This window comes from Corylus avellana, chromosome ca5 (genome assembly GCF_901000735.1).
Source record: "Corylus avellana chromosome ca5, CavTom2PMs-1.0".
Classification (NCBI taxonomy): domain Eukaryota; kingdom Viridiplantae; phylum Streptophyta; class Magnoliopsida; order Fagales; family Betulaceae; genus Corylus; species Corylus avellana.
The window spans coordinates 26,911,906-26,939,338 of NC_081545.1; the positions used below are offsets into that span (position 1 = coordinate 26,911,906).

The window sequence follows — 27,433 nt, forward strand, 5'->3', positions numbered from 1 at the left end:
TAGTTTGTACCTGTAGTTTCTACCTGACATTCAACACCGAGCTGTCATTCTTCTTTCTCAACAATAAACTCTCATCTTTTTCCTTTCTATTGGATTTTGGTTTCTTCTGGATTCTGGGTTTTTTCCTTTTCCCCACAAAATTCCAAAAGCTTATTTTCCATCTGGGCTCCCCAAATTTCCTTCTGATTCCTTCCCTTGAAGTTCTTGCTATTTGAGTTTTACTTTCTTCCATTTTCCTCTATTTTATTTCATATTCGCTTCCTTGCATGTGCTTTTAGAGTTGATATCGACGTGATGTTTCTTTTGATGGGTTATGTTTGATTCACGTGAAATTCCAATTGGAAAGCTAAATCTTGCAAAGTTCAGTTAGAGAGTGGAGTTTGACCATTATGAAGATTACCCATTTGATAATTTGATGAAGAGAATGCGTGTTCTTTCCTCGAATCGCTTTGATGGTTGATCCTATAGTGCAAACTTTGTCCAGTTCATGCAGGAATCTGGTGGGAGTTCATGTATTATACTTGATACTAGAATACCCTTTTGGATTCTTTTCTTAATTCATACATAGGATTGCTTCCGAGCCACGTTTCTATGGCGGGTTCCAAGGCAAGCCCAGAGTTGGTTTCAGGAGCTATTGGTACCAGTGGGGATGAGGAGACGTCCCCTGATTTGTTGAAGAATACACCGTCGAACATTGCGAGATTGGAGGATGAGATCGAGCAGTGTAAGGGCAGGCTGAAGTATCTTGCGCAGACGAGGAGTCCTTCGGATGGGGGCGATGTTAGGTGGTACTTTTGCAAGGTGCCTTTGGCAGAGAATGGTGAGTTTTTTCTTCTAATAAATTTGGTAGCCATTTTTTTTAGTAAGTTGGCTTGTTTGATTCCAAAATGCTTGGTTCGGTTGCTGAGAGGAGGAAAAGTGAAGAACTTCAAAGTCTCATTACCTTTCTCAGTCATGCTTGATGCATTTATTTGTGTCAGTTCATGTATAATGTACTTATTCTTTTTTGGGAACGTTCAGCAGATTACCGAACTTCGATATTGTTTTTACTCACTCGGGTTGTTCCATGAATTTTTTTTTTCCCTCTCTTTTGACATAATTTAGAAGGTAATATTACCTGTTGTATCATATGCTATCTGATTCGATGTTTCTAGGATGGGTCCATTGTTGCTCGAATTAAGTTGAAGGAGAATTTGTGCTTCAAATTTTTGAAGCCTCTAAAATGGCTTTGCGTCAGTCTTTAGATGCACAAGTGTGAAATTGGGTGGGCCTGTTTAGCTGTGTTTGAAAAACAATGTTTAAAAGCAGTTTTCAGAGAACACTATTTTTTCAATGGTTTTTTTGTTCTGAAACTGAAAACAAAAAATGCCTACCCAAATGAATTTTTCGTCCATGTCTCAGTTTTTTTTGCTTTCTAAAACAGAAATTGTTCTCTCAGAATAGTGCCAAACAATGCAGCTTCCACAACTTTTTAAGTTGTAAATTTCTTTCTGTTGTTCATCTTGGTTGATAGTTTGCTTAATTTAAGAAATAGAAAAAGGAGAAGTGAAAAGAGATAGCCAACAAATTCAGAGCATCTTGAATATAAGTTAGAATTATGTCATACTGTAGATGCTAAAGGTTAAATCCTTGTCATGAAGGAGTTATGATTGAAGCTCTTGGTTTGAGTTTCATTGCAGATGTTGATGGTTAGATCCTTGTGTTGCTCAGTGCAGCACCTCAAACATAATTTTAGTGAATTTACATATTATTAGATGCTATAAGCTGAAGGTAAGGTCGTCATAGAAGACTTAAATGCATTAGCTGAAAAATTCTCTAGGTTTACATGTGTAAGTGCCTTGTTTTTGTTTTTATTAGGCTGAGTCATTTTCCCCGTTAGTTTTTGCTAATCTATGATCAAGCAATTTCATTGCTTAATTGCCTACCTTTTTTATTTTTTCATTTTCATTTGGTTTCCTTCTTTAACTTTTAGTTCATGAGCATTAGATATCCATATCAAGTACAAGCATACATCTTGATGGATTCTGGTGCTTTTCTTTCTTCAGAGCTATCTGCCTCAGTCCCTCGCACTGAGATAGTGGGGAAGAGCGACTATTTTCGTTTTGGGATGAGGGATTCTCTTGCGATAGAAGCATCTTTCTTGCAGGTAATATTTGTAGAATTTTTAGTTTGTTAAATAGTAAAGCTTTCCCTTCCATGTTCATTATGGATTCTAGGATGTATATAACGACGTAGGGAAAGTGTTAGACTCATCTGCACTATTACTCCAAAATGACTAGTTAATTTGGAGATCCCTAGAATTACTTATAAAGCTTAGTCCCATCTAGTAAGTAACCAATGTAAGACTTAACACTCATAAATTGCTTATAATCTACCAACTCTATATGAGCTATATGAGCTACTCATCTTCTCAATATGGGATTAAGGTATTACAATCTCCCTTCCTTAAATCCCTGACATTTTCTTCAGGGCCACATCATACAATACTCCAGTAGCACATGGCATTACCAGGTTGTTCTGATACCATTTGTAATCACCCAAATAAAGTGCCAGTCACATCTACGCTATCATTCCATAATGATTAATCAATTTTGGAACTCTTTAGAATCACTTAGAAAGCCCAATTTCACATAGTAAGGAACTAATGTGGGACTTTGCACCCATGAGTACCTTATAATCTACCAACTCTACATGGGCTATTCATCTTTCCCGTGTAGGACTAGGGTGTTACAATGCCTTTTAGAAAGTACAAGTTGTGTAATTTTTGAATTTTTTCTGGAGTACTGATAAGATTTCATCTATGTATTTATGCTTTGCTTTCTGGACATTATCTTTAGAAGCTAAAGGCACGCACTTAGGAAAGAGTGCTGATAATATCTGTTGATATTGAGTGGCTTAGATGATTGATATATCTAGAGTTGGCAGCTAATCGGATTCATGTTCTCTATTAATTAAGTTGCTTGGTTTTTGAATATGCATTTACAGAGAGAGGAAGAGTTGCTCTCTAGTTGGTGGAAAGAATATGCAGAATGTAGTGAAGGTCCAATGGGACGACCTAGTTCCAGTAAGATGATGGATAAGCAACGAAGTGTATCTTCTTCGGAAGGTGCTCGGTCAGCCCAACTGTATGATGTTGAAGAAGAAAGAGTTGGTGTCCCTGTAAAAGGAGGACTCTATGAGGTATCCTGATGTTTTTGTTCTTTTTCTACTTCCTATAATGTCTTTATGATCATTTTAATTGTAATTTACTCAAAATATAAATTTGCACATTCTATCTTGAAGAATACTTTATATATTATTTTTCTATAAAAAACTTGAATAATAAATGTTTTTTACTTATCAAAAAATATTATTTTTTCTATAAGTATTTCATCTTTCAATAATTTCCTGGCAACTTCTTCTTTATCTGGGCCGTGCCTTCATGAATGGAGGTGACAAAAAATTTGATATATATATTTATTCTTTGATCACATATAGAAATTAATACGGAATGATTAGAAAAAAGAACAAATTGCATGGGTTCTTAAACTCCCATCACCTATTTCATTGAATAAAATTGAGGACCAAATGGATAATAGGAGGGACCCTATAAAAAATCGATGAAATAATTCAGGACTATAAATGATTCTATACTCTTGTGGAAAATTCAAAAATGGAGGAGAAAAGGGCATGGAAAGCATCTGGAAGATTGTATTACCTCATTGTAGTATGCCAGTGTTTTTAATGTATTTTATTACATATTAAAAAAATTATGGTAGGTGAGTGTCTTGTTAGGGACAAATTGTCCTGTATCTTATTTCATGATAGCTGCAACACCAGCTCAATAGAACTTTTATGCTTAATTCAAACCCACAAAAACCTTGCTGAAGTGGAGAGGCCCACCAAGCAAAACTGGCGGTTTCTTGGTCACAACCTGCTAAGGCTAAAGTTCCATTAAAGAGCATTTCCTCTCGCATAAAGCTCACAAGTCAGCACAAAAGTTGGTTTTTGCCTCATAGCTAGTAGAAAGTCAATTGAAGTGCCCAAGAGCATCCTTTGTAAATTTGTAATTCTGCCATGAGTTCAGAATGACCTTTTTAATCCATCATTAAAATTGAATTTGGGATATGTAATTATGTTGTTAGCAATCAACATATGAAGTTATACTCCAGAGATGTATTAGACATCAATGCAAAGAAAGCCCAACCACTGTACTATCCTTGAATCTGGACCAAGGAACTGAATGGATCTCACCGTGAAGGAAAAATGACGGAAATTTGCTTCTACAGAGGAACTATAATGGCTCTGTTTGATGCCAATTCCATTTACTGCAACTGGTTTTAACAAGCTTCTTACAATTTAGAATTTTCTGTGGCACTTTATTTCCAAACATATGACACTTGAGGTGGTTTTCCATACAAACTGATGTTTCCAGACCAAGCTTGACAGAGAACACCTTTGAAAATTTCGACTCGCACCTGTTAGAAATACTTGGTGGTGATTGATTTCTGAAACTATAATTCATTTCCAAGGAGCAATATGAACAGTATACCTATGAAAATGAAATAGAGCTGGTTTTACAAATAGGATAGCAGGTAATCACAAAGTTATTATTGGGATTTTTTTTGTGGGCTCGTAGGTTTCCTCTGTATACTTCCTGTGTACTTAGGGGCGTCTTACGCTTTTTGATATATACAACATTATTTATCAAAAAAAAGATTGTAAATCTGACTATTCATTTTTCCCTTGGTATAGGGAGATTTGGGTTCTTGTGTTCTTCTCAAGGTCGCATGTTTTACCTGGACAGCTGCAGTAGGAAAGATTTTGACTAATGATAATCTGATTAAGAGGAAGCATTTTATTGTTAATTGTTAGGGTGTTGTGAATAAACTGGATCAATAATCTCTTAGTGCAATCCTCAGTAGCTTGGAAGTTGTGAATAAATTGGGCTTTGCCACAAGTGGTTCTTGAGATGCCTTCTAGTTCCCTAGGGAGATTTGGCAGGTGAAGTAATCGGAAGCTATGGAAAGTAGCTCTTTTGGGTCCTTTTTAATGTACTTGGTCTGGACTTTGCAGGGAAGGAGAACAGTTTGCTGGATCTGAAACTTATTTCGTTCATTATGCATGTGGATGGCGGAGGCAGATCATTATTGCTCATTTGTTGATTCTTCATTCTTAAACTTAATTGACTCATTGCTCTTTGGATTTATTTTTTCCATTCTTAGAGGCTGGCATTTTCTCTTGTATATTTCTTGAATACTTGGGTAATGCCTCCTTTGCGTCTTGAACAACTTCGTTGAAAAAGGAAGTAGGTCCAGTTATTTGCTCGGCTTGGAACAATCTTTTTGATAACGACAAATTTATAAAGAGAAGCATTTTAACCTTCAGTTTCCTGTTGGATTTTCTCTCATACGTGTTAAAGTAGATGGGAATGATTTACCCCAATGTCTCCTCTCTTTGCCATTAGGTTGTAGATGCAGGAAAAGAAAGGAGAACCATGCATCTCTTAGTGAGAGTCTTTTTCATTTCATTCTTAGTGCCTTTTCGGCTATCTTACTAAGCATTTTGGTTTGGAGCTTTGAGATAGGTGAAAGAAAGTTTCTTCACATTCATTATGTTGAGACCATGATGAGATTATTGGAGTATCTTGTTTGGAACATGTTAGTAAGCAACCCTTGGACCTCTGGACTAATTGCTTCAGGCCATCTCTATGCATTTTTATTAAATCAAATATCTGCTCCAACTACCTTTTTTTCTCCTTTTTTTTGGGTTGGGGGAAATGCTTTGGAAGTTTATGCAGTTTTGTATATGTAAAATGAGCTTAATCTCGGCCCATTCTAAGGGATGGGGAATTGTGGTGGCTTACTTTGGTTGTATTCGTTCAAATTGCACAATTAGCAAGGTTGGCTTCTCTCATGCCAATTGTTTATGGTCAAGGTTCATTAAAGTTGCTTCCAATGGCTTTTTAGTAGCTCTTGTGGTCTGAGACCGAGTGATCCTTTGTCCCCCTCTTTTGTTTGTTTGTTTGTTTGTTTTTTTTTTTTTTTTTTTTTTTTTTTTTTTTTTTTTTTTTTTTTTTTTTTTTTTTTTTTCTGATTGTTATGGAAGTTTTGAGTAGAATGATGGTCATTGCTGTGACTAGGGGTTTAATTTTTGACTTTTCATGGGTGATAGGAATGACAATACGCTATCCGTCTCTCATCTTCTCTTTGCAGACGATACCCTTATTTTTTGCGTGGTTGCTTCAGATAATCTTAGGTGTCTGAGATATGTTTTACTTTGCTTTGAAGCCGTTTCAGGGTTGAAGATTAGTTTGGCTAAATTTGAGTTGGTTCCTGTTGGTTGTGTGCCTTGGCTAATATTCTGGGTTATAGGGTTTCGTCTTTGCCACTGAAATACTTGGGCCTCTCTCTGGGTGCTCCTTCAAAGCTACATTTATTTGCGATACAATTGTTGAGAAGATGGAGAGAAGATTAGTGGGGTGGAAAAGACTCTTCCAAAAGGTGGTCGGTTAACATTGATCAAGAGCATGCTCTCCAACTTGACTACTTAGTTTCTTTCCCTTTTCCCGTTCTCGGTTGGGGTTGCTAATCGGATAGAAAAATTGCAAAGGGAGTTCTTGTAGGATGGCTTGAATAACGAGCCTAAGTTACATCTTGTTAATTGGAAGAAGATTTGTACTTCCCTTAGTCTTGGAGGTTTGGGGATTAGGAACTTGCTCACTTTCAATCAAGTTTGTTGGGTAAGTGGCTTTGGAGATATGTTGTGGAGAGAGAGACTTTCTACCGTTAAGTCGTGGATAAAAAAAATATGGAAGTTTGGCAGGCGGATGGTGCTCTAAATCTGTTTCTGGGCCTTATGGGGTGAGTCTTCGGAAACATATTAGGAGTGGCTGAGATACTTTCTCTGGGTTTGTTACTAATGAGGTGGTTATGGCTCTCGAACCTGGTATTGGCATGACACTTGGTGTGGGGATCGTCTTTTGAAGGATTCCTTTCTGAAGCTTTTTTGCATTGCTGGGGATAGGGATGCTTTGGTGGCTGATCATATGCTTTCTCACAATGACAAGGTGCATTGGGACATGAACTTCATCAGATTACATGAAGACGAGGATCTAAAGCTATGTTTTCGTAGATCCCTCTTTGGATAGATCTTTGTTAACGCCCTTTTTGGCGCCTCCAAGTTTTCAGATTTTTGTCCTCTTTTTCCTTGTTATTGTTCTTGTTGGGTGTTCTTTCTTGTATATGTTATTGTTATTGTTATTGTTCATGTGTATTTAGGTTGCGCCTCTTGCACTTTTAATAAAGTCGCTTTATTTATTAAAAAAATATATATATCTTAACAATTATCTAAAACTGTATATGTTCTTTCATTTTTTTTTGTTAATTTAAAAATTTTAATGTATTTGTTTTAGTGTTGACAAATTTCTTGGAAGAGATATCCATGATATTATAGGCATTTTAAAGAACTTTGTTGTTTTTGTTTAACTCGTACTTTATAAAAGTGAAATTACGATCTTTATGTAGGTTGATTTAGCGTGGAGACATTGTTTCCCTGTTTACTGGTATGGAGAAAATCGGCGTGTTTTAAGAGGTCATTGGTTTGCTCGTAAAGGGGGCCTTGATTGGCTTCCACTTCGTGAAGATGTGGCGGAACAACTAGAGATTGCATATCGTACCCAGGTTTGCTAAAGTACTGGGTTTTGCTACTTTAAATTATCTTGAGTAGGAGGATTTATAAATATCCTATCCATTACTACTAGTTGTCAGATATTTTCATGTATATCAGTATATGTATGAGAGCAAGAAAAATGCGAAGTTAAATGCAGGTTAAAGATTGTGTTTTCTTCTTCAAGCCTACAAAATTTAGGTCTATGGACCTTTCGCATGTTGCTGTCTGCACATTCCTTTTTGAAAATTTAATTTATTTATTTTATAATTTTTTGTAATCTATTATTATTATTATTACTACTTCATAAATTTGAAATAAGCACTTTGCATCCTTTGCTATAACATTGATTTGAGTACTTTTCTCTTTCTCATAAGTTATAGAAATAGCTGATAAAGATGGATTTGTTCCAGGTCTGGCACCGGAGAACATTTCAACCATCTGGACTTTTTGCAGCTCGAGTTGATTTGCAGGGCACTACCCTGGTATGCATATTTTTTTTGTCAATTGGGATTCCTTTTTCTTCATTGTTAATATTGGGTGCATAAATATATCTTGGGGTTGTTCTTGTAGGGGTTGCATGCACTTTTTACAGGAGAAGATGATACTTGGGAGGCTTGGCTCAATATTGATGCTTCTGGTTTTTCTAGTGTCATTAGTTTAAGTAGGAATGGCATTAAGTTAAGGCGTGGCTATTCTACATCTCACTCACCAAAACCCACCCAGGTTTCTATATTTTCTCCTCAATATTATGACGGCAGGAACTTTATTGCCTTTAGTTTACATATTTGGACATAATATATGCCTATGGACTTGGGAACCAAACAGAATATCTTCCTCCTTTGAACAACGGGTGGAGGGTGAAATCACCCATTCAATTCTGTATGGGTGTGTGAATTGTGTTTCTAAGCACACATACCTATATTTACGTATTTACATCCCTTACGTATGTACATCCCCACCCCCCACCAACACCTCCCCCCCCCAAAAAAAAAAAATGCATGTATGCATAAATGTATGTAAACATTTATGCATTTAGGAACCATTATTTCTACTGCTATGATGGCTGTCTTTACGATTTTTAACAATAATTTTATTTTCTTTTTTCCTTTATTCCTTTTTTAGGAGGAATTACGTCAGCAAAAGGAGGAGGAAATGGATGATTACTGTTCACAGGTATGCACCAAAGCATTTATGCTCCTTGGCATGTTTGTTTTTCTTTCTTTTTATTTATTTTTAAATACAGTTGTACATAGTATATGTATGTTCTTCCCTATGAAATATTCTATCTATTTTTTTTTTTTTTTATCAATTCAACCATGTTATCTTTTCAACAACCTAGAGAATCTTGCAGTAGCTTTGGTATTACACACAGTGTGGGAGAATGAATATATAAGTGACATTCTGTTAAGAAGGCAATACCTCAGTTCAATGGACTGCGAATTGGCGTGTGTGGTTGTACCATGGTAGTTGAGCAACCAATGCAAAAGGCAAAACTATATGGGATTATTAGAATTTAATTTTATGTTTTATTGAATTTTCTAGAATCAAGGGTATTTTTGCAATTCAATAAATGGGCATTGCTCTAGATTACTTTAGACAATTTAATAAATGGTCATTGCTAAGTCAATAAATGGGCGTTGCAATTGAGTTTAGTTGTTGGTCTATTTAAATGTCTTTTGTACTCCAATGAAGGCAGAATTATATGGAATAAAATTATGAGAAATTGATTCTCTTACTTATCAAAAAGAAAAGAAAAGAGAAATTGATTCTCTTCTCTCTTTTCACCCCCCACCCCTCCTCTCTTTTTCTCTTTGCCCTAGCTTGCTTTCTTCTTCTCCTAGCTTCTCTCTCCTACTTTCACCTTTTTTTTTGAGCGTCAACAACTAGTCCTTGTTAGATCACCACTTAAACCCAAAACTTAAGTTGATTGGAAAGAGTCATTTAATTGATATTCGAACATTCTGTTTTACATGTGGGCTCCAATTCCTCTTCAACAAGTGATGCCCAACATGTGAAATATTTAACTAAAATGAGGGTGAACTATGGAGTCAAGGTTTGAATTCAAGATCTCTATTATGATACAAATCCCAAATGTTTGAATTAATAAGAAGGGTGAATTTAATTATTTAATTAATATTCTAACAATGTTTTATTTATAACTAAAGAAACTATGTATGTAACAACCCAAGTTCTGATGTTGGTGGCAACACCTTTGGCGATTGTTTATTCTCTTAGGGAGTTTTTTAAGAACTCGAGTGGGATGGCATGATCTTTCCTTGTATGGCTGTAATGGAGCTGTACTTCATGTATGAGCTCAGCTTGATCTCAATTTTTGGATTCACCGACGTAGGCTTGACCTAGGCTCAGCCACCATTCGTCAATTCATGAGCTTCGGCCCACGTTGCACAGAAAGTGCATTTTGTTGAATCCACTGCAACTAAAAAACAGAAGGGCTCCAAATGAACATTGTAATTGTTTATTTTATATTGAACAGAATTAAATGTGCTTTCTTCGGGGATGTGTCTGATCATTGGGGTAAGAGCGTTGTATTCTTCAATAAGCTCATTACACCTGCACATGACTAGCAGCAGTAAGTTAGAGAAGCGCCTTTTCTATTGAGAGAGTTGTCCCCCTATTTCTGGCTCCTGGTCAATGTTGGACTCAAGCTCCCACTTTACATGGGACTATTCCCCCCTATTATCTTCATTACATGGAACCATCCCCCCTAACATCATAGCATGGCACTATCCCTCTTTGGGAAAGAGCAAAACTGAGTTAGCCATCCCCCAACAGGTTTTAGTGGACCTTCACTTTCCTATTTGGGCTTGCTTGTGACTCTTATGTCCTATACAGTGGTTCCATAAGCTAAATAGAACTATCTTTGCATCTGACTTGTTTGTAATGAACTTGCATTTGAGACTTCAAATCTGCTTGTTTCTTAGATGATCCATACCAACTAGAGGCATAGCTGTTTGAAAATGATTCGACTCAGTTGCTGCCTTAATCCTCTGGGCTCTGGGAGACCTCTAAAACTCTTCTGCGATAGACAAAAGTGGAAAAAAATAATATTTTTCTTTCCCATTTCATCTTCTCCTCTCCTCTTTCCTCTTTTGGATGGCATGTTCTAAAGACATGTACCATACAGGTGTTACTGTCCGTTTGTGTTGAGATAGGTACTTTTGGTCTAAGTGACAAGTCCATTATTATAACTTGGTTTCTTTTATTGGACTCAGAAACTCAGCTTGCTCTTTGATATTTCACTGCAATAAGCTGCTATATCACTTAAGTTTGATCTTTGTTTAATTGAAATTGTTGGTCTAGGTACCTGTGCAACACCTAGTTTTTATGGTTCATGGTATTGGTCAAAGGTTGGAGAAGTCTAATTTGGTTGACGATGTTAGCAATTTTCGCCATATCACAGAGAGTCTTGCTGAACGGCACCTTACTTCACACCAACGTATCACTCAGAGAGTCCTTTTTATCCCGTGCCAGGTAATTTATTATGTTGACCCTCTATTCTTCTATGGAGTTAATTCATTTGTTAAATAAATAGAGAATTCCTGTACAATATGATATGGTCAAAAAATGCATTTAGTTGCATGTCATCTTGATGAGATCAGGCTTTGTTTTTTTTTTTCGGTAAGTAGGAAATGGAATGTATGAATGTATCAGTGATGTTGGACCAAACAATTTATTATAGTGATTACTGTGTTCCTCCTTTCCTTTTCCTTTTCCCTTTTTTTTGGGGGGGGCGAGTAAATCTGAGGTTTTCATAATGTTGGCAGACAATATTGAATCATTCATGTAATCTGAGATGAATGGAGCATGGGTGTGCTGATTGTTTCCTCAAACTGCAATGCCACTCAAAAGTTGGAAGCACTCTCCTTTAATTCAGAGCATTAAAGAATATTTATCATCAAATTGTAGGGGCTTCTTGTTCTACAAACTTATATGAGTAAAGTAGTATATCTCATTTTTAGGTTTTATTCATTTGTTAGTATTCCACAATCTCTCTCAGTCATTGTGTTTTGGGTTACTTAGAGAGGTTTATGCCATACCAGATTCACCAACTATTAGTCCTATATTTTTCATATGAGATAGCTATTCATTGCCTGCAACATGAAATATGTCGGCTAAATTTTAAGCTATTCCTGGTTGGAAAAGAACTCATTGTTCCACATGACAATAACAATGGAGTCCTTAACGTTGCAGTGCTCACATATTTTTAGTTCAACTCATAATTTTACTGATGCAACCATCTTTAAATCATCTCCTGAAACATATGAGCAGCATTAGAAGTAATTTGAAGTAGAGAATCCAATTCATGGCATGGGGAGCTGTATAATATTTAAATGTTTGTGAATTGCCGAATGTTTGACGAGCATTTTGGAAGTGCCTTTCTGGTTTTAATCAAAGCTTTGGAAGACAAATTTGCTATATTTTAAAACTAGAAAAGTTCTTTAACAAAACTGGTAACAGGAGTAATACCCTATGGTAGTGTTTTTGCTTTGCTCTATCAAGTTTTAAGGAATTCTGCTTGTTTGCAAAAAGGATAATAGTTGTTCTGTCTACTTTTTGTTAAGATTCCGTATTTGGGTTGGGGTGTATGTCTTTTTAATTGGAATATTTGGATAAGCTGTACGTTCTATAACTAACTTGATGTTGTTTGTATTCTAGTGGAGAAAGGGTTTGAAGCTTAGTGGTGAAACTGCGGTTGAAAAGATTACTTTAGATGGAGTACGAGGTCTGCGTGTCACGTTGAGCGCAACTGTTCATGATGTGTTATACTACATGAGCCCAATATATTGTCAAGATATTATCAACTCGGTATTGCTTCTGTTTATTCTTTTCTACTATTTTCTTATCTTTTTTAAGGGTCCTTTTGATTATTTTCGGTGTCATTTGGTTGGATCCTTTTCTTTTCAGTGAAAAAATATTACTTAATGGAAATTTTCCTCCCCCTTCCCCCAAGACTCTAACAATCCATTTAATTCCATTTTATAATATTCTATCAGAGATATCATTTTTTACTGTCTGTAATATTCTCTAACAATCCATTTAATGCCAATATATGGTACAAGTGATCTCTAGAGATGCAAGAGATCATGTCTTTAGATTCTGGATATGAGATGAAAAAAACTGTTTACAAGACTGAGATGAGTGTTTATGCTAGGCCTATATCAGCCTTACAAGCCTAGTCCACTACGTTTACAAGTTATGGCCAACGTTACCTTTTAGAAGACTAAGAATATAACTATTTTCCAAAACTTTGACGTACTATAGGAGGCTAAAGGCAACATAAAGGAATGAGCAAAGACTAGCCAAGTAGTGGCTAGTCCTAATGGAGTGGTGGCTTTACTGGGCTTTGAGTTCTTGGACGCTGTTGCCACTAATGGTGGTAGTGAGAGGTTTTGAAGAAACGGTGTAGTAGAGTTGGTGTGGATTACCATTGTGGTTGTAGTGGTTTTGGTTTTGGTTTGGTGCAGCAGTAGGGCTGGTGGAATGGTGATAGTGGTGGTCAAACAGAATGGTGGTAGTGGCGGTATAATGAAATGGTGGTACTGGTGATAGTTTGAGAAGCAATCATGTGGTGGCAATCATGCTAGATTAACGGGAAAATCAGTGGTAGTTGTGGATGTTGGACCATCAATGCCATCAGTTGAAGTTGTCAGATTGTATGCATACAATGTATATCAAGCTGTACAAACTCTACACCTCTTTAATGTGCAGACCCACATAAGAACCCTCATTACTGAATCCAGGCGTTGGACCTGTAACTAGAAGGAATTAAAAAGGGGGTCTCCTAGAGGTGTTTCAAAAACCTCATAAATGCCAAAACTTCATACCATGCTGGATTACTACCAATCCTAAAAGTTTAAGGCGTAAGGAGCCAACAATGTAAGCTTTAGATGAACTAATTGTGGAGAGGTGGTTGCGACTTTCTTGAGAATGGAGTTTCCATTCCAATGTTCCAAATTTGCATTTGAATTAACAAACTTTAAAATTTTCTTCTTTCATGTGAATAAGCCCTTTTTCTGGTTTATTAGGTGCTCTCTAAAATTCGATCTATTTTCTTTTCACTTTCTTGGATACATATTCGATTTATTTTCTTTTCACTCTCTTGGATACATATCATTTTCCCATTTCAATGGAGTTTCCACTGTAATATTCTAAAATTGCATTTGAATTAACAGACTGTAAAATTTTATTCTTTCATAAGATGTGACTGACAATTTGTCTAATCAAGTAAAGCAGTTCCCCCCCCCCCCCCCAAAAAAAAAAAGAGGTTTATATAGTGATTGAGAATTTCACTAATGATTGAATGCTTCATGGCTGTCAAAGTGTTGTTTCAGAGTTTCTGAGCGTAGTGTAGTTATTGATTGAATAAGGATTTGTTAATCGTTATACCTTTTGTTAGAGATATCTTGAGCAGATAAGAATAGATTGATTAGTATTCTCTTTTCGGAAATGATAAATTTTTTTTATTTAATACTGACCAGCTCAAGCTATTAAGGATATTGGAGGTAACTTAACATGAGAAAGCTTGAATTGATTAAAAATACTTCTTCTCCAGGTATCCCACCAATTAAACCGGTTATATTTGAGGTTTCTGCAGAGGAATCCGGGTTATGACGGAAAGGTTTGCAGCTTTATAACATCCGCTGTTTTTTTATCATCTTTATTTATTTATTTATTTATTTCGTTAAATGAGATATGACTATGTAACTTCTATTCGATGAATGTTCTTTCATGCAAACGTTTGTATAGGTTTCCATATATGGGCATTCTTTGGGAAGTGTCCTCTCCTATGATATTCTCTGCCATCAGGAAAATTTATCCTCCCCATTTCCAATGGATTGGATGTACAAAGAACATGATAGTAATGAAGAATCATCTCCTCGTATGAACAAACAGTCTTCTCCATGCGACTCTTTAACTAAGCTGGAGGATAAAAACTCCACTGTAGTAAATGAAACAGATGACAGAGTGGATCATTTTGAAGACAAGATGAGTGCACAAACAACACTTTTGGTAAATGAGGAAGGTGATTCTGAAGATTCTTCCACAATTGTGGGTCCTATCACTTCAGATTTTGATGAGCTTGCTGCAAAGTCTATGGATTCCAAACAAGCAGGCGGTGACAAAGATGTCGATAAATTGTTTTGTGATTCTAGTGATATACTTTCTCCACAAAGGGATGGCTTAGGTGAAACTACGAACATGAGTTCTGGGCTCCCAATTGATGGTTTGGAGAAAATGGCTGAGGAAGTATGTGACGATCAAAGCAATAAAGACAAAGCAATCAAATCTCTGAGACAAGAGGTGAGAGTCTATAAAAAGGATAATTTTTATGCATGGCTTTCTATGAATGCCTTTGTATAACATGTAATCTTTGCTGCTTTAGATTGGTTCACTAAGGGCTAAGATAGCAGAATTGGAAAAGCAGAGTGGTGGAGATGCAACATTGCATCACGGTGATCACCAATCTTGATATAATGTTTTTGTTCTTGTATGTGTTTTTTTTGATATGTCTGCGATTTGATATGTAACATATACAGGAAACATGGAGGTTCTTGCGACTACTGCAAAGCAACCCATAGATGAGAAGCTGCCACCTGGGCAAGATGATGCACCCAAGAATTACACCCCATATATTAAGTACACAAAGCTTGAATTTAAGGTAAAAGAAAGGAGATTTCTGGCTGGTTCTTTGATTGTGTAATTTCTTGTTTCCTTTTTCTGCATGATAGAGTAGTTTGCTCTATTTTTTGACCTTCTGCTTCTTGTAAATTTTCAGAAGTAAATGTTTGTATCTTTGAAGAAGAACGAAGTTGGTTCTTTATGAAGTTTTTTATGCAAATTAGATCTATTTTTAATTTGGAATGGATATTGTTTCTCATTTGACTTCGATCTTTATACATCAGGTTGACACATTCTTTGCAGTTGGATCGCCTCTCGGAGTATTCCTTGCCCTTCGTAATATTCGTATTGGGATTGGTAAGAGCAAATAAATGTGGATTTAAGATGCTTTTATATATGGGTTCATGAATATCATTCATAGTGCCTAAATCTTGTTATATCTTTGAAGAAATCTTCCACAGTTAACTTATTGTTTACTTTATCTGATATTATGATTTTCTTTTGTTGGGGTACTTTGTTTATACTGACGGAATAGCTTTCTTTTCCAGTATGGAGCTATAGAGTTTAGCATCATGTGTTTGAACTTCCATGTAAAGTTTTCACTTTTAAAGAGACTTAAAACCTGCAATGCTAGTTCAACTACTTGATTGTGGACCAGAGATTCTGCATTTGGTAAAATTGAGCTGGACTCGATGACTATTTTCACTTTCGTTACATGTATCTACCTGATACATATGCACTGAGGTCTATGCCGAAAGTCATGTTATCTATATTTGAGTTTCTGGTTCCTGTTGTCCTGCTCATAGGTTAGGTTTCTTCTAGATTTGTTAGATTTTAGCAGGTGTCAGTCTTCTTTTCTTTCTGTTCTTTTTGGTTGGTTGCTCTGTCCTTTTGACTGAATTTTTTTCGACTGATAAACTACCACTTTCCAAAAACTTGAAATTACAGGCATTGGTTAATTTAATCATTTAACCAATATTCTAATCTTGTATTTCTTGCCCTCTTCTACAAAATTAATAATTCACAAAAAAAAGGAATTTTGGATATATGTGAATGTTTTGAAATTCATAGAATCCAGATCTAATGAGTTGCTTTTTCTTCTTTGTTCCAGGCAAAGGAAAGGAATATTGGGGGGAAAATATAAATGAAGAGATGCCAGCATGTCGGCAAATGTTTAACATTTTTCATCCGTTTGATCCTGTGGCATATAGGTCTGCAGTAGCTTCTCTTCTCATTGCAGTTTGTGTGAATTTGTTCTGTTTTTGCTTGGTTAACAGACTTCGTATTTCTTTGGAATTGGGTGCCTGGAGGGCTGGATGTGGTTCAACCAGATAATTTACTTTTTCCTCTTGATTTTGCTGATAGACTAAATTTTAAGTGCTAGTTATTTATTTGTTTATATTCATTATTGTTGATTCCTATTGTATACTAGACATCTACGTGGGTTTGCACTCCATTACCTTCTAATAAACTTTTTCTATTAGTGCTTTTGATTATATCTGCTTAAAAAGAAAACAAAAAATAGTTGACACTGGGTATGGCTTTGTTTACTTAAAAGAAAAAATGACGCAAGCAGGACATATGTTGAATTTTGATATTTAATAAATCCCACCCAGACTGCTAATAACAGAGAAGTACCCACTACCAACGCCCCTCTCTCTCTCTCTCTCGCTTTTCCTTCAAATGAGTGCACATGCTTGCGCGCCCGCACACCTACTTTTCACTTTGCTCAAAAATACACATGAAACCACGATAATATATTAATCAGCCATATGTTTTTTCTTTTAAGTAATTTAATCTTAAGAAAGCTCAACCATATGTTTCATTAGAGTTATTAGTTTTTATGAAATATGGTAAACCCTGGTGAATTTACAGCACATAATAGCAAGATTTCTTTGAACTTCAACAGAATTGAACCACTTGTCTGTGAAGATTACATTGGTAAACGCCCTGTTCTTATACCTTACCACAAGGGTGGAAAGCGCTTGCATATTGGATTCCAGGTAGGGCTCTTTAATAATACATAAATACGAATTTAACTCTCTCTGTGTTTTTTAATATGCTCATACTATGTGGTGTAGGAATTTACTGAAGATTTAGCAGCTCGTTCTCAGGCAATAATGGGCCATATACACTACGTAAGGGTGAGGCTCTATTAGACCTTCCACGCTATCTCTCTAATTTTTTATATGCATAAGTTAGCTTTTCAGAGATATATCTTAAAGTACGAGTTTAAATGTCCCAATCCTGTTTCTTAGTTGCAACCTGATTCTGGTCCTCTTTAAGACTTCTCTAATCTCAGGGTCGCCAGAATGTTCCATAACTTATTTTCTAAGCTCACTGTCACTTACAAGTTTTAATCTCAAACATTTGGTAGCATCCTATTTTGAAGAGCTGTAACATTATCTAACTATGACATTAGATTAGTAATGGAAGGGGGGTAGACTGTAATAGAAGAGTGGCTATGGTTTGGAGTTGCTGCCTTCTGCTCAAATTTTTAACTTACTTTGTTAAAGTCAACTTTGGTTTTACTTCTAGGTAATCAATCAACGACAGCCTTTCATTGAGTTCCTGATTCGAGTAGATGTCGGTAGGACATATGGCTTTCTTTAGAGATCAGTGCATTCTTTTTCCTTCTTTTTTTTTTTTAAAATAAAAAAAATAAAAAAAATAAAAAATAGGTAGAACTTCTGATGCCTCATCTGCATGATGAGTATGAACTATTTTACAATGAAAAATTGTGCTTTGGATTGTATAATTTCATTGCTTACTTTCATAATCAAGTTCTATATTGACGCAATGAGTTCCGAAGAAAGAAAAGGAAAGAAAAGAAAAGAAAAGAAAACCAACTTTGTTTCCTCATTTGTCTCATTGTTTTTCATTTTTATTGTGCATTTTCCCCTGTGGATGGAAATGATAGCTGGGAGGCATAGTTTTTTACTATTATGAATTACTGTAAAAACATATAATTATATAGGAATAAATGCAAAATTAGTCCCTGCGATTTCATCTATTTGCAATTAGCTCCTAGAGGAATAAAAATTGGTTGGAAGCTTCCTATGGTAAGCAAAAATCATAAATAGGTCTAGGCATGCAACTGTCATCAAAACTTTTTATGAAACCATCAAATGCCATGTTGGGCCTGAGAGTGGCCGAACCACCCCCAGTACCCAAGAGCCATGGGGTGGTTCGGCCACCCCTATTTGGCCAAAAGGGTGGTTCGGCCAGCCCCCATTTGGCCAAAGGGGAATTATTTTATTTTATTTTTATTTTTATTTTTTATTGTGTGTCACATGTGTCATAATATGATTAGTGCTGATGTTTCTATAAAAAATTTGGATGGAAGTTGGGTATAAAGACCTGTTTGTTGTTTTTACTTACCACAAGGAGCTTCCAGCCAATTTTTATACCCCAATGAGCTAATTGCTAATTGCAAATAGGTGAAACCACAAATACGTATTTTGCATTTATCCCAATCAATTATTTAAGCCAATATCACTGGCTTATAATTGCAGTTTAGAATATCTTAAATCCTTTTATGGTATGTAGAATGGAATGTTAGCCCTCCTCACTTTTACCGCATAAGGACATAAACTTGAATTTATGGAAATAGTTTAAGGATGATTCTTATATATGAAGTTGGTAGGAAGGAGTAAGAAAAGAGTGCACAAGGAGTTGACGACATTTGTGTGTGGGCTTCAAAAAGGATCTAGATATGGAAAGCTCTGGGTGGAGGAAAGGTTCTTGAGCTTGCACTCCCTTACATATTTTTTTTCTTTTTAATATCAACATTAGGGATTTCAATTCCCAATTTATACTTGGAATACCTTTTGCTCAAACTTCTAGGCTTCGTAGCCAGATAAAATGTCGAGTAGTTCAATTAGTAATAGTCATGAAAACATTATATGGATGACGACCAAAATGTCATTTTGAAGTTCAATAAGATAGGAATGGAAATCGAGTAGTTTCTCTTTGAAAAAAAAAGCGCGTGGGGGAGGGGGGTAGGGGGGATGTGCCTTTTGGTGAAATTTAAAGATGGAGTTTCAACTTTTGAATTTGTTGGTTTCAAGTACAATTGCACGCTGCTTGTGAAGGTGTTCTCAAGAATGTCACTTTTATATACCTTTGTCTGTCACTTCAAAACTAGTACATGTTGCTAAACAGTTAAACGTAAACATTTTTCCCCTTTAAACCTTGGAAATTGAAATTTTGTTTTTACAAAATAATCTCCAGCTTGTCATTTACACTAAAGGTTCGACTTGATATTGGTAGGTTAGATATTGGCTTAAACTCATAATTGAATCTGACCTTGATTAGGTTCCCATTTCTCAACTTTTAATGAAGTAGTGCATATGCATCCAAATTGACTGCATTTTGGTTGTGTTGGTTTCCAGTTTGAGAGGATTGAGTGCTAACTCTATAAGTAATTGCAAGATGTTAAAAGTTCCAAGTTGTTTGCTGTTTAAACAGGCCAAAGTTCTCACAGTTTGCCAATCCCGAAGCACGGATAACCTAGAAGGTAACATGATCTTTCACCCCCCCAGCTCAACTGATCCCCAGTCCAAACTAATCGGTGTTTGTTATGTAAATCCTTATTTTGCAATTTAAGCCTATCTAATGCTGTAAAATTAATTCTTTCATCTTATTTTTTCATTCATATTTTAAACAAATTTTTATTTATATTGCAGAAGGGGGAGAGGATTCCCAAGAAAAAGAAGAGAGATCATATGGCTCTCTGATGATGGAGAGATTAACTGGAAGTGAAGAGGGACGGCTTGATCACATGCTTCAAGTGCGTTGTTTACCAATTTCATGCTAACGCTTGGACCCCATACATTTCATTTCCACTGTTGATTAGCTACACAAAAACACTCTAAGATGCACATGCACATGCACACACTGATATCTACATGTATATATCCATTGATAACTGGGAATAGATGAGGGTATGAAATATCATCTTGCATGGGTGACTTGTAACAAGTTGTAAGATGGATAAGATGGTATCAGTTGTACATACAAGGACCTAATGTGATCAAGGAGCTGCTTTTCATGTATCCCCACCTTGTTCCACACATCTCCTAAAATGAGGATATGATGACTTGGTGCTGTCAGCACCGAGCATATATAGATATTTGGCGTGTCAGCGTCATGATAAATGCTATGACATGAATGTCGAGAAGGTTGAGGTGGATGACTTGCATCATATTGAATATAAAATGAGCAATGAAGATATCTATACAGTGGTGGGGGCTGAATCAATTTAGGATAAGATGGAGAGTCATCTATGATTGTTCATTCATATGAAACAGAGCCTAGTGTATTAAATTGAGTTGATACGGGTGGGAGTCTATAGGGTCAGGTGGATTCCAAAAATTATGGGGGTAGAAGTAGTATGGATATGATATCCAAAGAGTAAGCAAGGAATATGACCTTTGAAGTGTTGAATGGCAGAAAAAGATTCATGTAATTGATCCCAATAGTTTTTTAGCTGAATCGAGTTGTATGTATATGTTGAAAGATCTTTTCCATTGTAAAGGATGCTTAGTAGTGATTTATCTTAACACAAAAGTAGTTCCCAGCATGATGGGTTTTACCTGGTTGTTTATTTCCTCTTAATTTGAAACATAAAGGATATTAAGTTATAAATAGTGAATACCAGCTCATATTCTTTTTTTTTCTCCAATAAGAGTTTTGATGTTGGTTATGCAGGATAAAACATTTGAGCATCCATACTTGCAAGCCTTTGGAGCACATACGTAAGTATCGATTCTCTACTTTGAATAAAAAACTTTGTTATACACAACTTTGGTGTTGTCAATCAAAAATTGTTTGTTATGGACTGAATGTAGTATGGTGTTGTCAACAAGATTTAATAGTCTCCTTTTATTTTCATCCCCATTCTATGCAATGGGGAAATAATAAAGGATTCGTAACTTGAGCCTGTCAACATTGCTTTTGTTTGTTTATTGGTTCTTGTTTTAATTAGTAAATCTTGGTATGCAGAAACTATTGGAGGGATTTTGATACTGCCCTTTTCATATTGAAACACTTGTTTCGAGGTATTCCCGAGGATATCAGCTCACCGGACGAAGAAGGCAGCTCAAAAGAAAGAAATTCGGCCGGCTGGTCTGATCAAAGAGAGACTGTTGATGAAGAGCTTCCTTTGACATTCTCAGACAGTTTTATGGTCAGAAATTTTTCTAGGAAAGCCAAGAAGGTGCTGAAGAAGCGCTGATGATAGGGACAGTTGAAGCAAATTTGCATTCTGGGCCAATTATTTTATACGTTGCAGAAAGTCCCAAAATTAATGATTGCCAAGCTGCAATGGGAATGCAAGAAAGAATCAGATGTAGATTGAAAAGAATATGGCATCAATTGTCTACGCCAGGGCTCTCCCATTGGAGGGAAGAAGGGGATGGCAAAAGGGGGAAATCAAAGTAGCTGTTAGTTTAATAGAAGAGCAATTTCTGTGTGTACCGAAGGAAACTTAGGGGCATACTTGTTGAATGAAACAAATCCCTATGAGATTTAGGTGAACTGAAATGCAAGTACATAAACAGTGTATAGTGTTGTTTTTCAAGAAATATATGAATACAATAGAATGATATTGGCGACATTACAATTATGTTCCATCAAAACGCTGTATATTTATCATTTTTTCTTTCAATAAAATCTCGTGATATTGGCGACAATTATGATCAATCCCATCAAAACACTGCATTTGGTAAGTTACTACCTAAGTGAGCTTTCGAGAAATGATATTTAGTAGATTATCATACTATTGTTATACAACTATAATGATGTGACTGTGAATATGAACCTTTGGATTAACAAAAGCTTGTAAAAATAATAATTAATGGTTGATATTCATTGCAACACTACTACAATTAAAAAATCGCGTGTACTCCAAACCGTAATAAAAACAAATTAAAAAAAATAAAAATTGTTGGAATATATTGTCAATTTTTAAACATTGAAGATAGAACCTTCGAGAGGTAAACTGTAATTTCCCCTTACCCTTATCATTTCATAATGATTCCATCAGAAAAATTGTAAAAATTTATATAAAGGAAGTTATTTGTTACAAATGCAATCACATTCAATTATTTATCGCTTTTGAAGTCATGAGGAGTTATTTATCATAGCCTTCAAACCACAAGGACTAATTCAATCATTCTTTTTCTTAAAATGCGTTTTGACTTTGAGATTATGTGCTTGTTTGGATCAAACGTCAATGGTGCAATACTCCTATTAGAACATTTTAAAAGTAATATTTGAGGCCTTGCTAATAGCAACAACTAGTGGTAGAGAGAGATGACCTATGAGTATATATAGATTGAGCCGTCTGGTTTCGACTGTCTTGTGATATTTTCTCTCTTGTATCTGATTCAATTTATAAGGTAAATTTTTTGTTTATGGATTCGGAGAAAAATGTGTTTTGACTTTCTTTCTTTTTTCCTCCAAGAAATCACTGAAAAAAGAAAAGAAAGAGAATTAAATATTCCTTATTTTCTATGGAATGTTCAAATCAACTACCTACATGTTATCCCCTTTTCCCCTCTCCCATATTGAGAAAAAAAAAAAAAAAAAAAAAAATCTACCTGAATGTCATAAATAAATATTGCAAGCTTGACGTAATCATCTATGTGGTCTTCAAGATTTATTTTTCTTCCAATAATCATTTAACTAATAAATCACAAAAATTTCAGCTTCAAAACAGGAAAAAATATAAAAAAGTCTTAGTTCAAGGCTTATGATTAATGGTTTCAGAGACACTGATGTCCAACGATGACAACCTAACAGTATCAGGGCTTTGGAGCTGCGCAAGCTGTTTCTTACCAAGGCGAAGCAAGTACTCGATGTAGATGAAATTTTTGCGGTCTACTTGCTTGGAATTCCGGCGGAACTCTGCCGACACAAATGATTCAATCTTACGTCGATCTTCAGCAGATTTGGAACGAGCTGCTCGCAAAAACTCTCTGTATAGACCAAGTACTTGCTTCTGCATTCCAGAAAGCCTTGGACCGGTGGAGGCTCCCATGGCGTCGACTAGTTAAGTGTGCAACTGGACGTGCTTTTCAAACTCACGCTGCAGGGAAACATAAGAGAAAAATGGATGGAAAATGACATTGGGAAAGAAAAACTATAGAAAGTGGCTATGTATGCGCATATGCAACAGTGAAAGAGTACTTTATCAGTATCAATTTGAGTTACCAATTACATAAACAAAGAAAGAGACAAAATTATTTGATATGTAGTACTTGGAATTACGACTTCGAGCATTAATTTCTCTTCATGAGCTTAAGACAGCCTAACAAATACAAAGAAAAAATTGGAAAATAAAAAGGAAAAAGATGATGGTGGAAACTGGAAATCCCATTAAGAATTTATATGGAAGCGAGAGATTTTTAGTTAAAGATACAAATTACATTACTGTAAAAACATAACTGAAGCTTGAAAGAATGCTGCCTGGAATCAGATTTCAATGGCCGAAAAACGATAGGTTAATGGCCAAAAATGCATTAATAAAGAGGAAAAAAAATAGAACCTCAATTATATTTCACTAACATATGATTGCAAACTAAAGAGCACAGGATATAGAAAAGCAATTGGAAACTTTTTCTCAACTTCAAACGACAACTTTCCATGCATGGTCACAATGATACAGGGACAATGCAAAAGAAAGTAAGATCTATGAACTTCTTCCAACAAACAAAGCCCTATTGCTCTACATGGTCTCCTTGAAATAACTATGTCTCAGCTGGAATACGACAGGAATACCTGTGAGGATAATATGGGGGGCAACAATTATAGAATCACAGAAAGGACTTTAAAAGTTATGTATTGAAACCTCAGCTGGATGGCAACATGAACCAAGGCATCAATTTAAGAAAAAAGGACATGGGCAGCATGTATCAAGCACCATTGGCAAACCAATGACAGGATATCCTCAGAGTGAAGGACAAACAACGAAAGCACTGAGCATTAGACATCCTATTACTAATCTAAAACAAAACTCCGATTGCTAATCCAAGTCTCTCATCGTGACTAGTTCTCAAATTATACAACAAGCAATGTAAGCACTTAGCAAACGCAAAATTCATAAAATCAAACAAATCATTGGATAAAATATGGCTAATTAGAGTAGCCAAACATACATTTTCCAACCACAAACAACCAATAACAACCTAGCCAAATCTGATAACCCTCTGTACATACAATTGAAAACCACAAGAAAGCTTAGGATCATGAAAAAATCAAAGAGACATAAAAATCCAGCTGAAGTATTGGAATGTGTCAGTCAGTCTCTTTCAATCACACAACGTGTACAGGGGACTTTCCTCGAATATGTGGCGGACTAGACACACACACACACACACAAAATATATTTATCCACACACATTCATACGTGCATTAGACGCCTAAATGTATAGATAAATAGCATTTCATTCGGACCCAAATCTTAATTTGTCTGATTTTGAGGAAGCTCGTGTTTATATGCCAAAATGGTAAAGCTAATACAAACTCCAAGCAATAGCAATTACTAGTGACAGTTTCTTCAAAAATTAACACTTTGTTATATTGGTATAATATAACAATGAGTACGCAGAAATCAAATTCTACATACATATAGAGAGAGATCGAAATCATACGCTGAAATTGGATTAGATATAAATCGTAGTATCTAGAAGATACCTGAAAAATTAGACAGCGAGAGAGCAGCGAGAGAGTGAGTGAGAGGCAACTGGGTGACGCTTCGTGGACATTAAACTCATTGAAACGTGTCGGACTATTATAGCCAGGAGAACATATAGGAAAAGAAAGGGGGTGACTATTTCCGCGGGCCAAAAAGGGCCAACACCCGCTTAAATATGAGGTATCAATTGACAAAGTTGCCCTTCGTGAAAATATGTGCTGGTTTAGACTTTGGATTGAGAAATAAAAAACAACTAAATAATAATAATAATTAATCTAATCCCACTTTGCCATTGCAAAGGGTAGATCTATTCATTGTCCATACCATGAAACATGAGCAAGGAAATAGGGTCTCATGGCCTTAAAATTGGACATAGAGAAGGCTAGCTAGCTTTTGATTATGTGAAATGAGAATTTCTTCTCAAAATCCATGACACGTTGGGCGCGGCGAAATCATGATTTTTTATTTATTTAGATGAGTTAAAGTATGAATGAGGGGTTAAAACATATTTTTAATAACACACATTGATTTAAAAAATAAAAGAAAATTTGGAAACCAAGAGACCTACTCATGGTTCTGTCTTAACTCCAAGTGAATCCATTGGATTCAACAATATTGTTAAATAGCATTACTGCTATTTCTTTCTCAATTTTGTTAGATGGCTCCCCCTTTTGTAAATTCCAACCCTTTCATGGACTTGGGCAAAGAGATCATCTTTCTCATTTCCTGTTTCATTTTAGGGTTTGAAATTTTATCTAGATTATCTTGAAGAAAGAACACCTTGGCAATTTGCATGGTATGAAGATTGCAAGACAAAGCCCTCCTATTTCTCACCTTCTCCCCCTTTGAGGATTTTTTTAAGGTGATCCTCAAAGGCGAAGAAGGCAATCGAGAAAATTGTCGATCAGAAAAGTTGGTTGTAGCGACTCATGATGGACGTACGATGTGAGTATCAGTAAAGAAAATCATGTTTAGCTTAGCTCTTATCCAACTTATGAGGGAGTTGGGAAGACTAATTGAAGTAGATGTATAATAGTGAAAGAGACATCATCTGGGGCAGTGAGGCAGAGAACCACAAAAATTGAATATTGTTTTAGGTTTAAACTCAAATTTAAAATTTCTGATGAACGAAAAGGGCTCTACAAAGAAGAACTGTGATGGAGAAGATCTATCGCATGAGACCAAACAAATTAAAGTAACGGTGTATGTAACCCCGTGCGCGTCACAATAATACGTGGATGGTTGAGCGAAGACCCGCGGTGCACGTGAGTGGTAAAGGTTGTGACTTTGCAGTACATCTGACCTCCAAAAACCCAAACAAAAGATCGACTAGATTAAAAAAAAAAAATTAAAAATTAAGAAAATAAATAAAAAATAAATAAAATGACGTGGATCTTGCTTTCAATAATTCTCTCTTTACATACATCACGTGAACAATTTCTAGCATAGCATGAAATTTTTAATTCTCAAATGTTACATGAAATCTATTGTATCTCCTTCTCTCTCGCTTACCACCTGATCCAATTCTTGTTAACTCCATTCCTTGTCCTATAGGAAGAGTGACAGATTTAACTCCACCAATCCTTCCCTTGACAACTTCAGGAAATGATATTCTCTCCCTTCTATGGTGAAGATTATTCACCACCACTATAGACCCACTTGGATTAAGCTTCATAGACTTGAACAACTTCTGGTGATCTGCATTAACCTTGCAGTCAATCACTGCAAAATCAATATGCACATATTGCTTGATCACTTTACAGGGATTTCCATACACAAATTCGACCATGTCTTCAAGATCATCACCATTTCCCATAAGCCCAGCTCTATTTTTCTCTACGCAATCTTCAGGAAGAATACAGACGAATCGCCCACCTGTCTGCTTTGCAGCAACAGCTAGTGCTATTGTTAATGGAGTTATGCCATCTGAGGTGATTTCCACCATTAATCTAGCTCTCTTTCCAGCTGCCAAAGCTGATATAAACTCGAAGTATTTGGGTTCAATCAAGTTTGAGCTTCCACCATTACAATCCTTGTAGTTGTGGATTTTGCACTGCAGAATCAATCACACTATGGAATCAGGCTTGGTTGATAAAAAAATAAAAAATAAAATAAAATAAAATCACTGAGTTCTACAATTAATTATCAAAATATTAGAGACATGTGTGATCACAAAAAGGAAATTAGAGGGAGAAATTTATACCAGCCGAAGAGTGTGTAGGTAAGCTTTCATGGCATCTTGAGGAGACCAGTACTCCATTGTCAAAGGAAATGTAGTGCAAATACAGAAGAAGAGTATATATATATCAGAGATTCAAATTGCTTCAACCAAATGTTTGGGACTTTTGAGACAAACAAGAGGCGAACGCCATATTTATAGCATTTGGAAGATTGTTTGATGTCGGTTTTTTTAGTTGTTTTTGCAGCCAGTTATGGGTGTTT

General features: G+C 35.8%; 3 protein-coding genes across 9 annotated transcripts; 1 reads left to right on the forward strand and 2 right to left on the reverse strand.

Annotated features, from left to right (window-relative positions):
• The first annotated feature begins 20 nt into the window (after nt 1-20).
• Nucleotides 21-21,996, forward strand: LOC132180652 (phospholipase SGR2). Of its 7 annotated transcripts, none has more exons than XM_059593545.1 (21): nt 27-820; nt 2,046-2,146; nt 2,986-3,180; nt 7,506-7,661; nt 8,061-8,132; nt 8,221-8,373; nt 8,773-8,823; nt 10,972-11,142; nt 12,328-12,477; nt 14,225-14,290; nt 14,419-14,973; nt 15,056-15,125; nt 15,210-15,331; nt 15,576-15,648; nt 16,403-16,502; nt 17,201-17,294; nt 17,373-17,435; nt 19,762-19,810; nt 19,980-20,083; nt 21,004-21,050; nt 21,298-21,996. In XM_059593545.1, exons 1-21 carry the CDS (start codon nt 592-594, stop codon nt 21,527-21,529), a joined length of 2,853 nt encoding a protein of 950 aa, XP_059449528.1. In that variant the 5' UTR covers nt 27-591; the 3' UTR covers nt 21,530-21,996. The 7 variants fall into 7 exon arrangements, 6 of the variants coding, with proteins under 6 accessions (XP_059449532.1, XP_059449531.1, XP_059449533.1 ...); XM_059593546.1 differs by having other exon boundaries at nt 17,373-17,429; XR_009440180.1 differs by lacking the exons at nt 19,762-19,810; nt 21,298-21,996 and having other exon boundaries at nt 22-820.
• A 1,025-nt stretch (nt 21,997-23,021) lies between these two features.
• On the reverse strand, nt 23,022-25,103 carry LOC132182622 (succinate dehydrogenase assembly factor 1, mitochondrial). Its single transcript, XM_059595924.1, has 2 exons — nt 24,991-25,103; nt 23,022-23,383 (listed from the first exon to the last, which is right to left on the reverse strand). Exon 2 carries the CDS (start codon nt 23,333-23,335, stop codon nt 23,039-23,041), a length of 297 nt encoding a protein of 98 aa, XP_059451907.1. The 5' UTR covers nt 23,336-23,383; nt 24,991-25,103; the 3' UTR covers nt 23,022-23,038.
• Nucleotides 25,104-26,384: 1,281 nt separating this feature from the next.
• LOC132183283 (uncharacterized) lies at nt 26,385-27,348 on the reverse strand. The gene is made up of 2 exons (XM_059596686.1): nt 27,195-27,348; nt 26,385-27,044 (listed from the first exon to the last, which is right to left on the reverse strand). The coding sequence occupies exons 1-2, from the start codon at nt 27,249-27,251 to the stop codon at nt 26,451-26,453; spliced, it is 651 nt and encodes a 216-aa protein (XP_059452669.1). The 5' UTR covers nt 27,252-27,348; the 3' UTR covers nt 26,385-26,450.
• Nucleotides 27,349-27,433: the final 85 nt, after the last annotated feature.

Excerpts from the sequence above, each read along its gene's own strand:
- LOC132180652 (XM_059593545.1), top strand. The coding sequence starts at position 592 with ATGGCGGGTTCCAAGGCAAGCCCAGAGTTGGTTTCAGGAGCTATTGGT. Across the intron at positions 14,974-15,055 it reads TCAAATCTCTGAGACAAGAG|ATTGGTTCACTAAGGGCTAA; the intron begins GTGAGAGTCTAT and ends TTGCTGCTTTAG. Across the intron at positions 15,126-15,209 it reads AGATGCAACATTGCATCACG|GAAACATGGAGGTTCTTGCG; the intron begins GTGATCACCAAT and ends TAACATATACAG.
- LOC132182622 (XM_059595924.1), bottom strand. The coding sequence starts at position 23,335 with ATGGGAGCCTCCACCGGTCCAAGGCTTTCTGGAATGCAGAAGCAAGTA.
- LOC132183283 (XM_059596686.1), bottom strand. The coding sequence starts at position 27,251 with ATGGAGTACTGGTCTCCTCAAGATGCCATGAAAGCTTACCTACACACT. Across the intron at positions 27,045-27,194 it reads ACCTACACACTCTTCGGCTG|TGCAAAATCCACAACTACAA; the intron begins GTATAAATTTCT and ends TTGATTCTGCAG.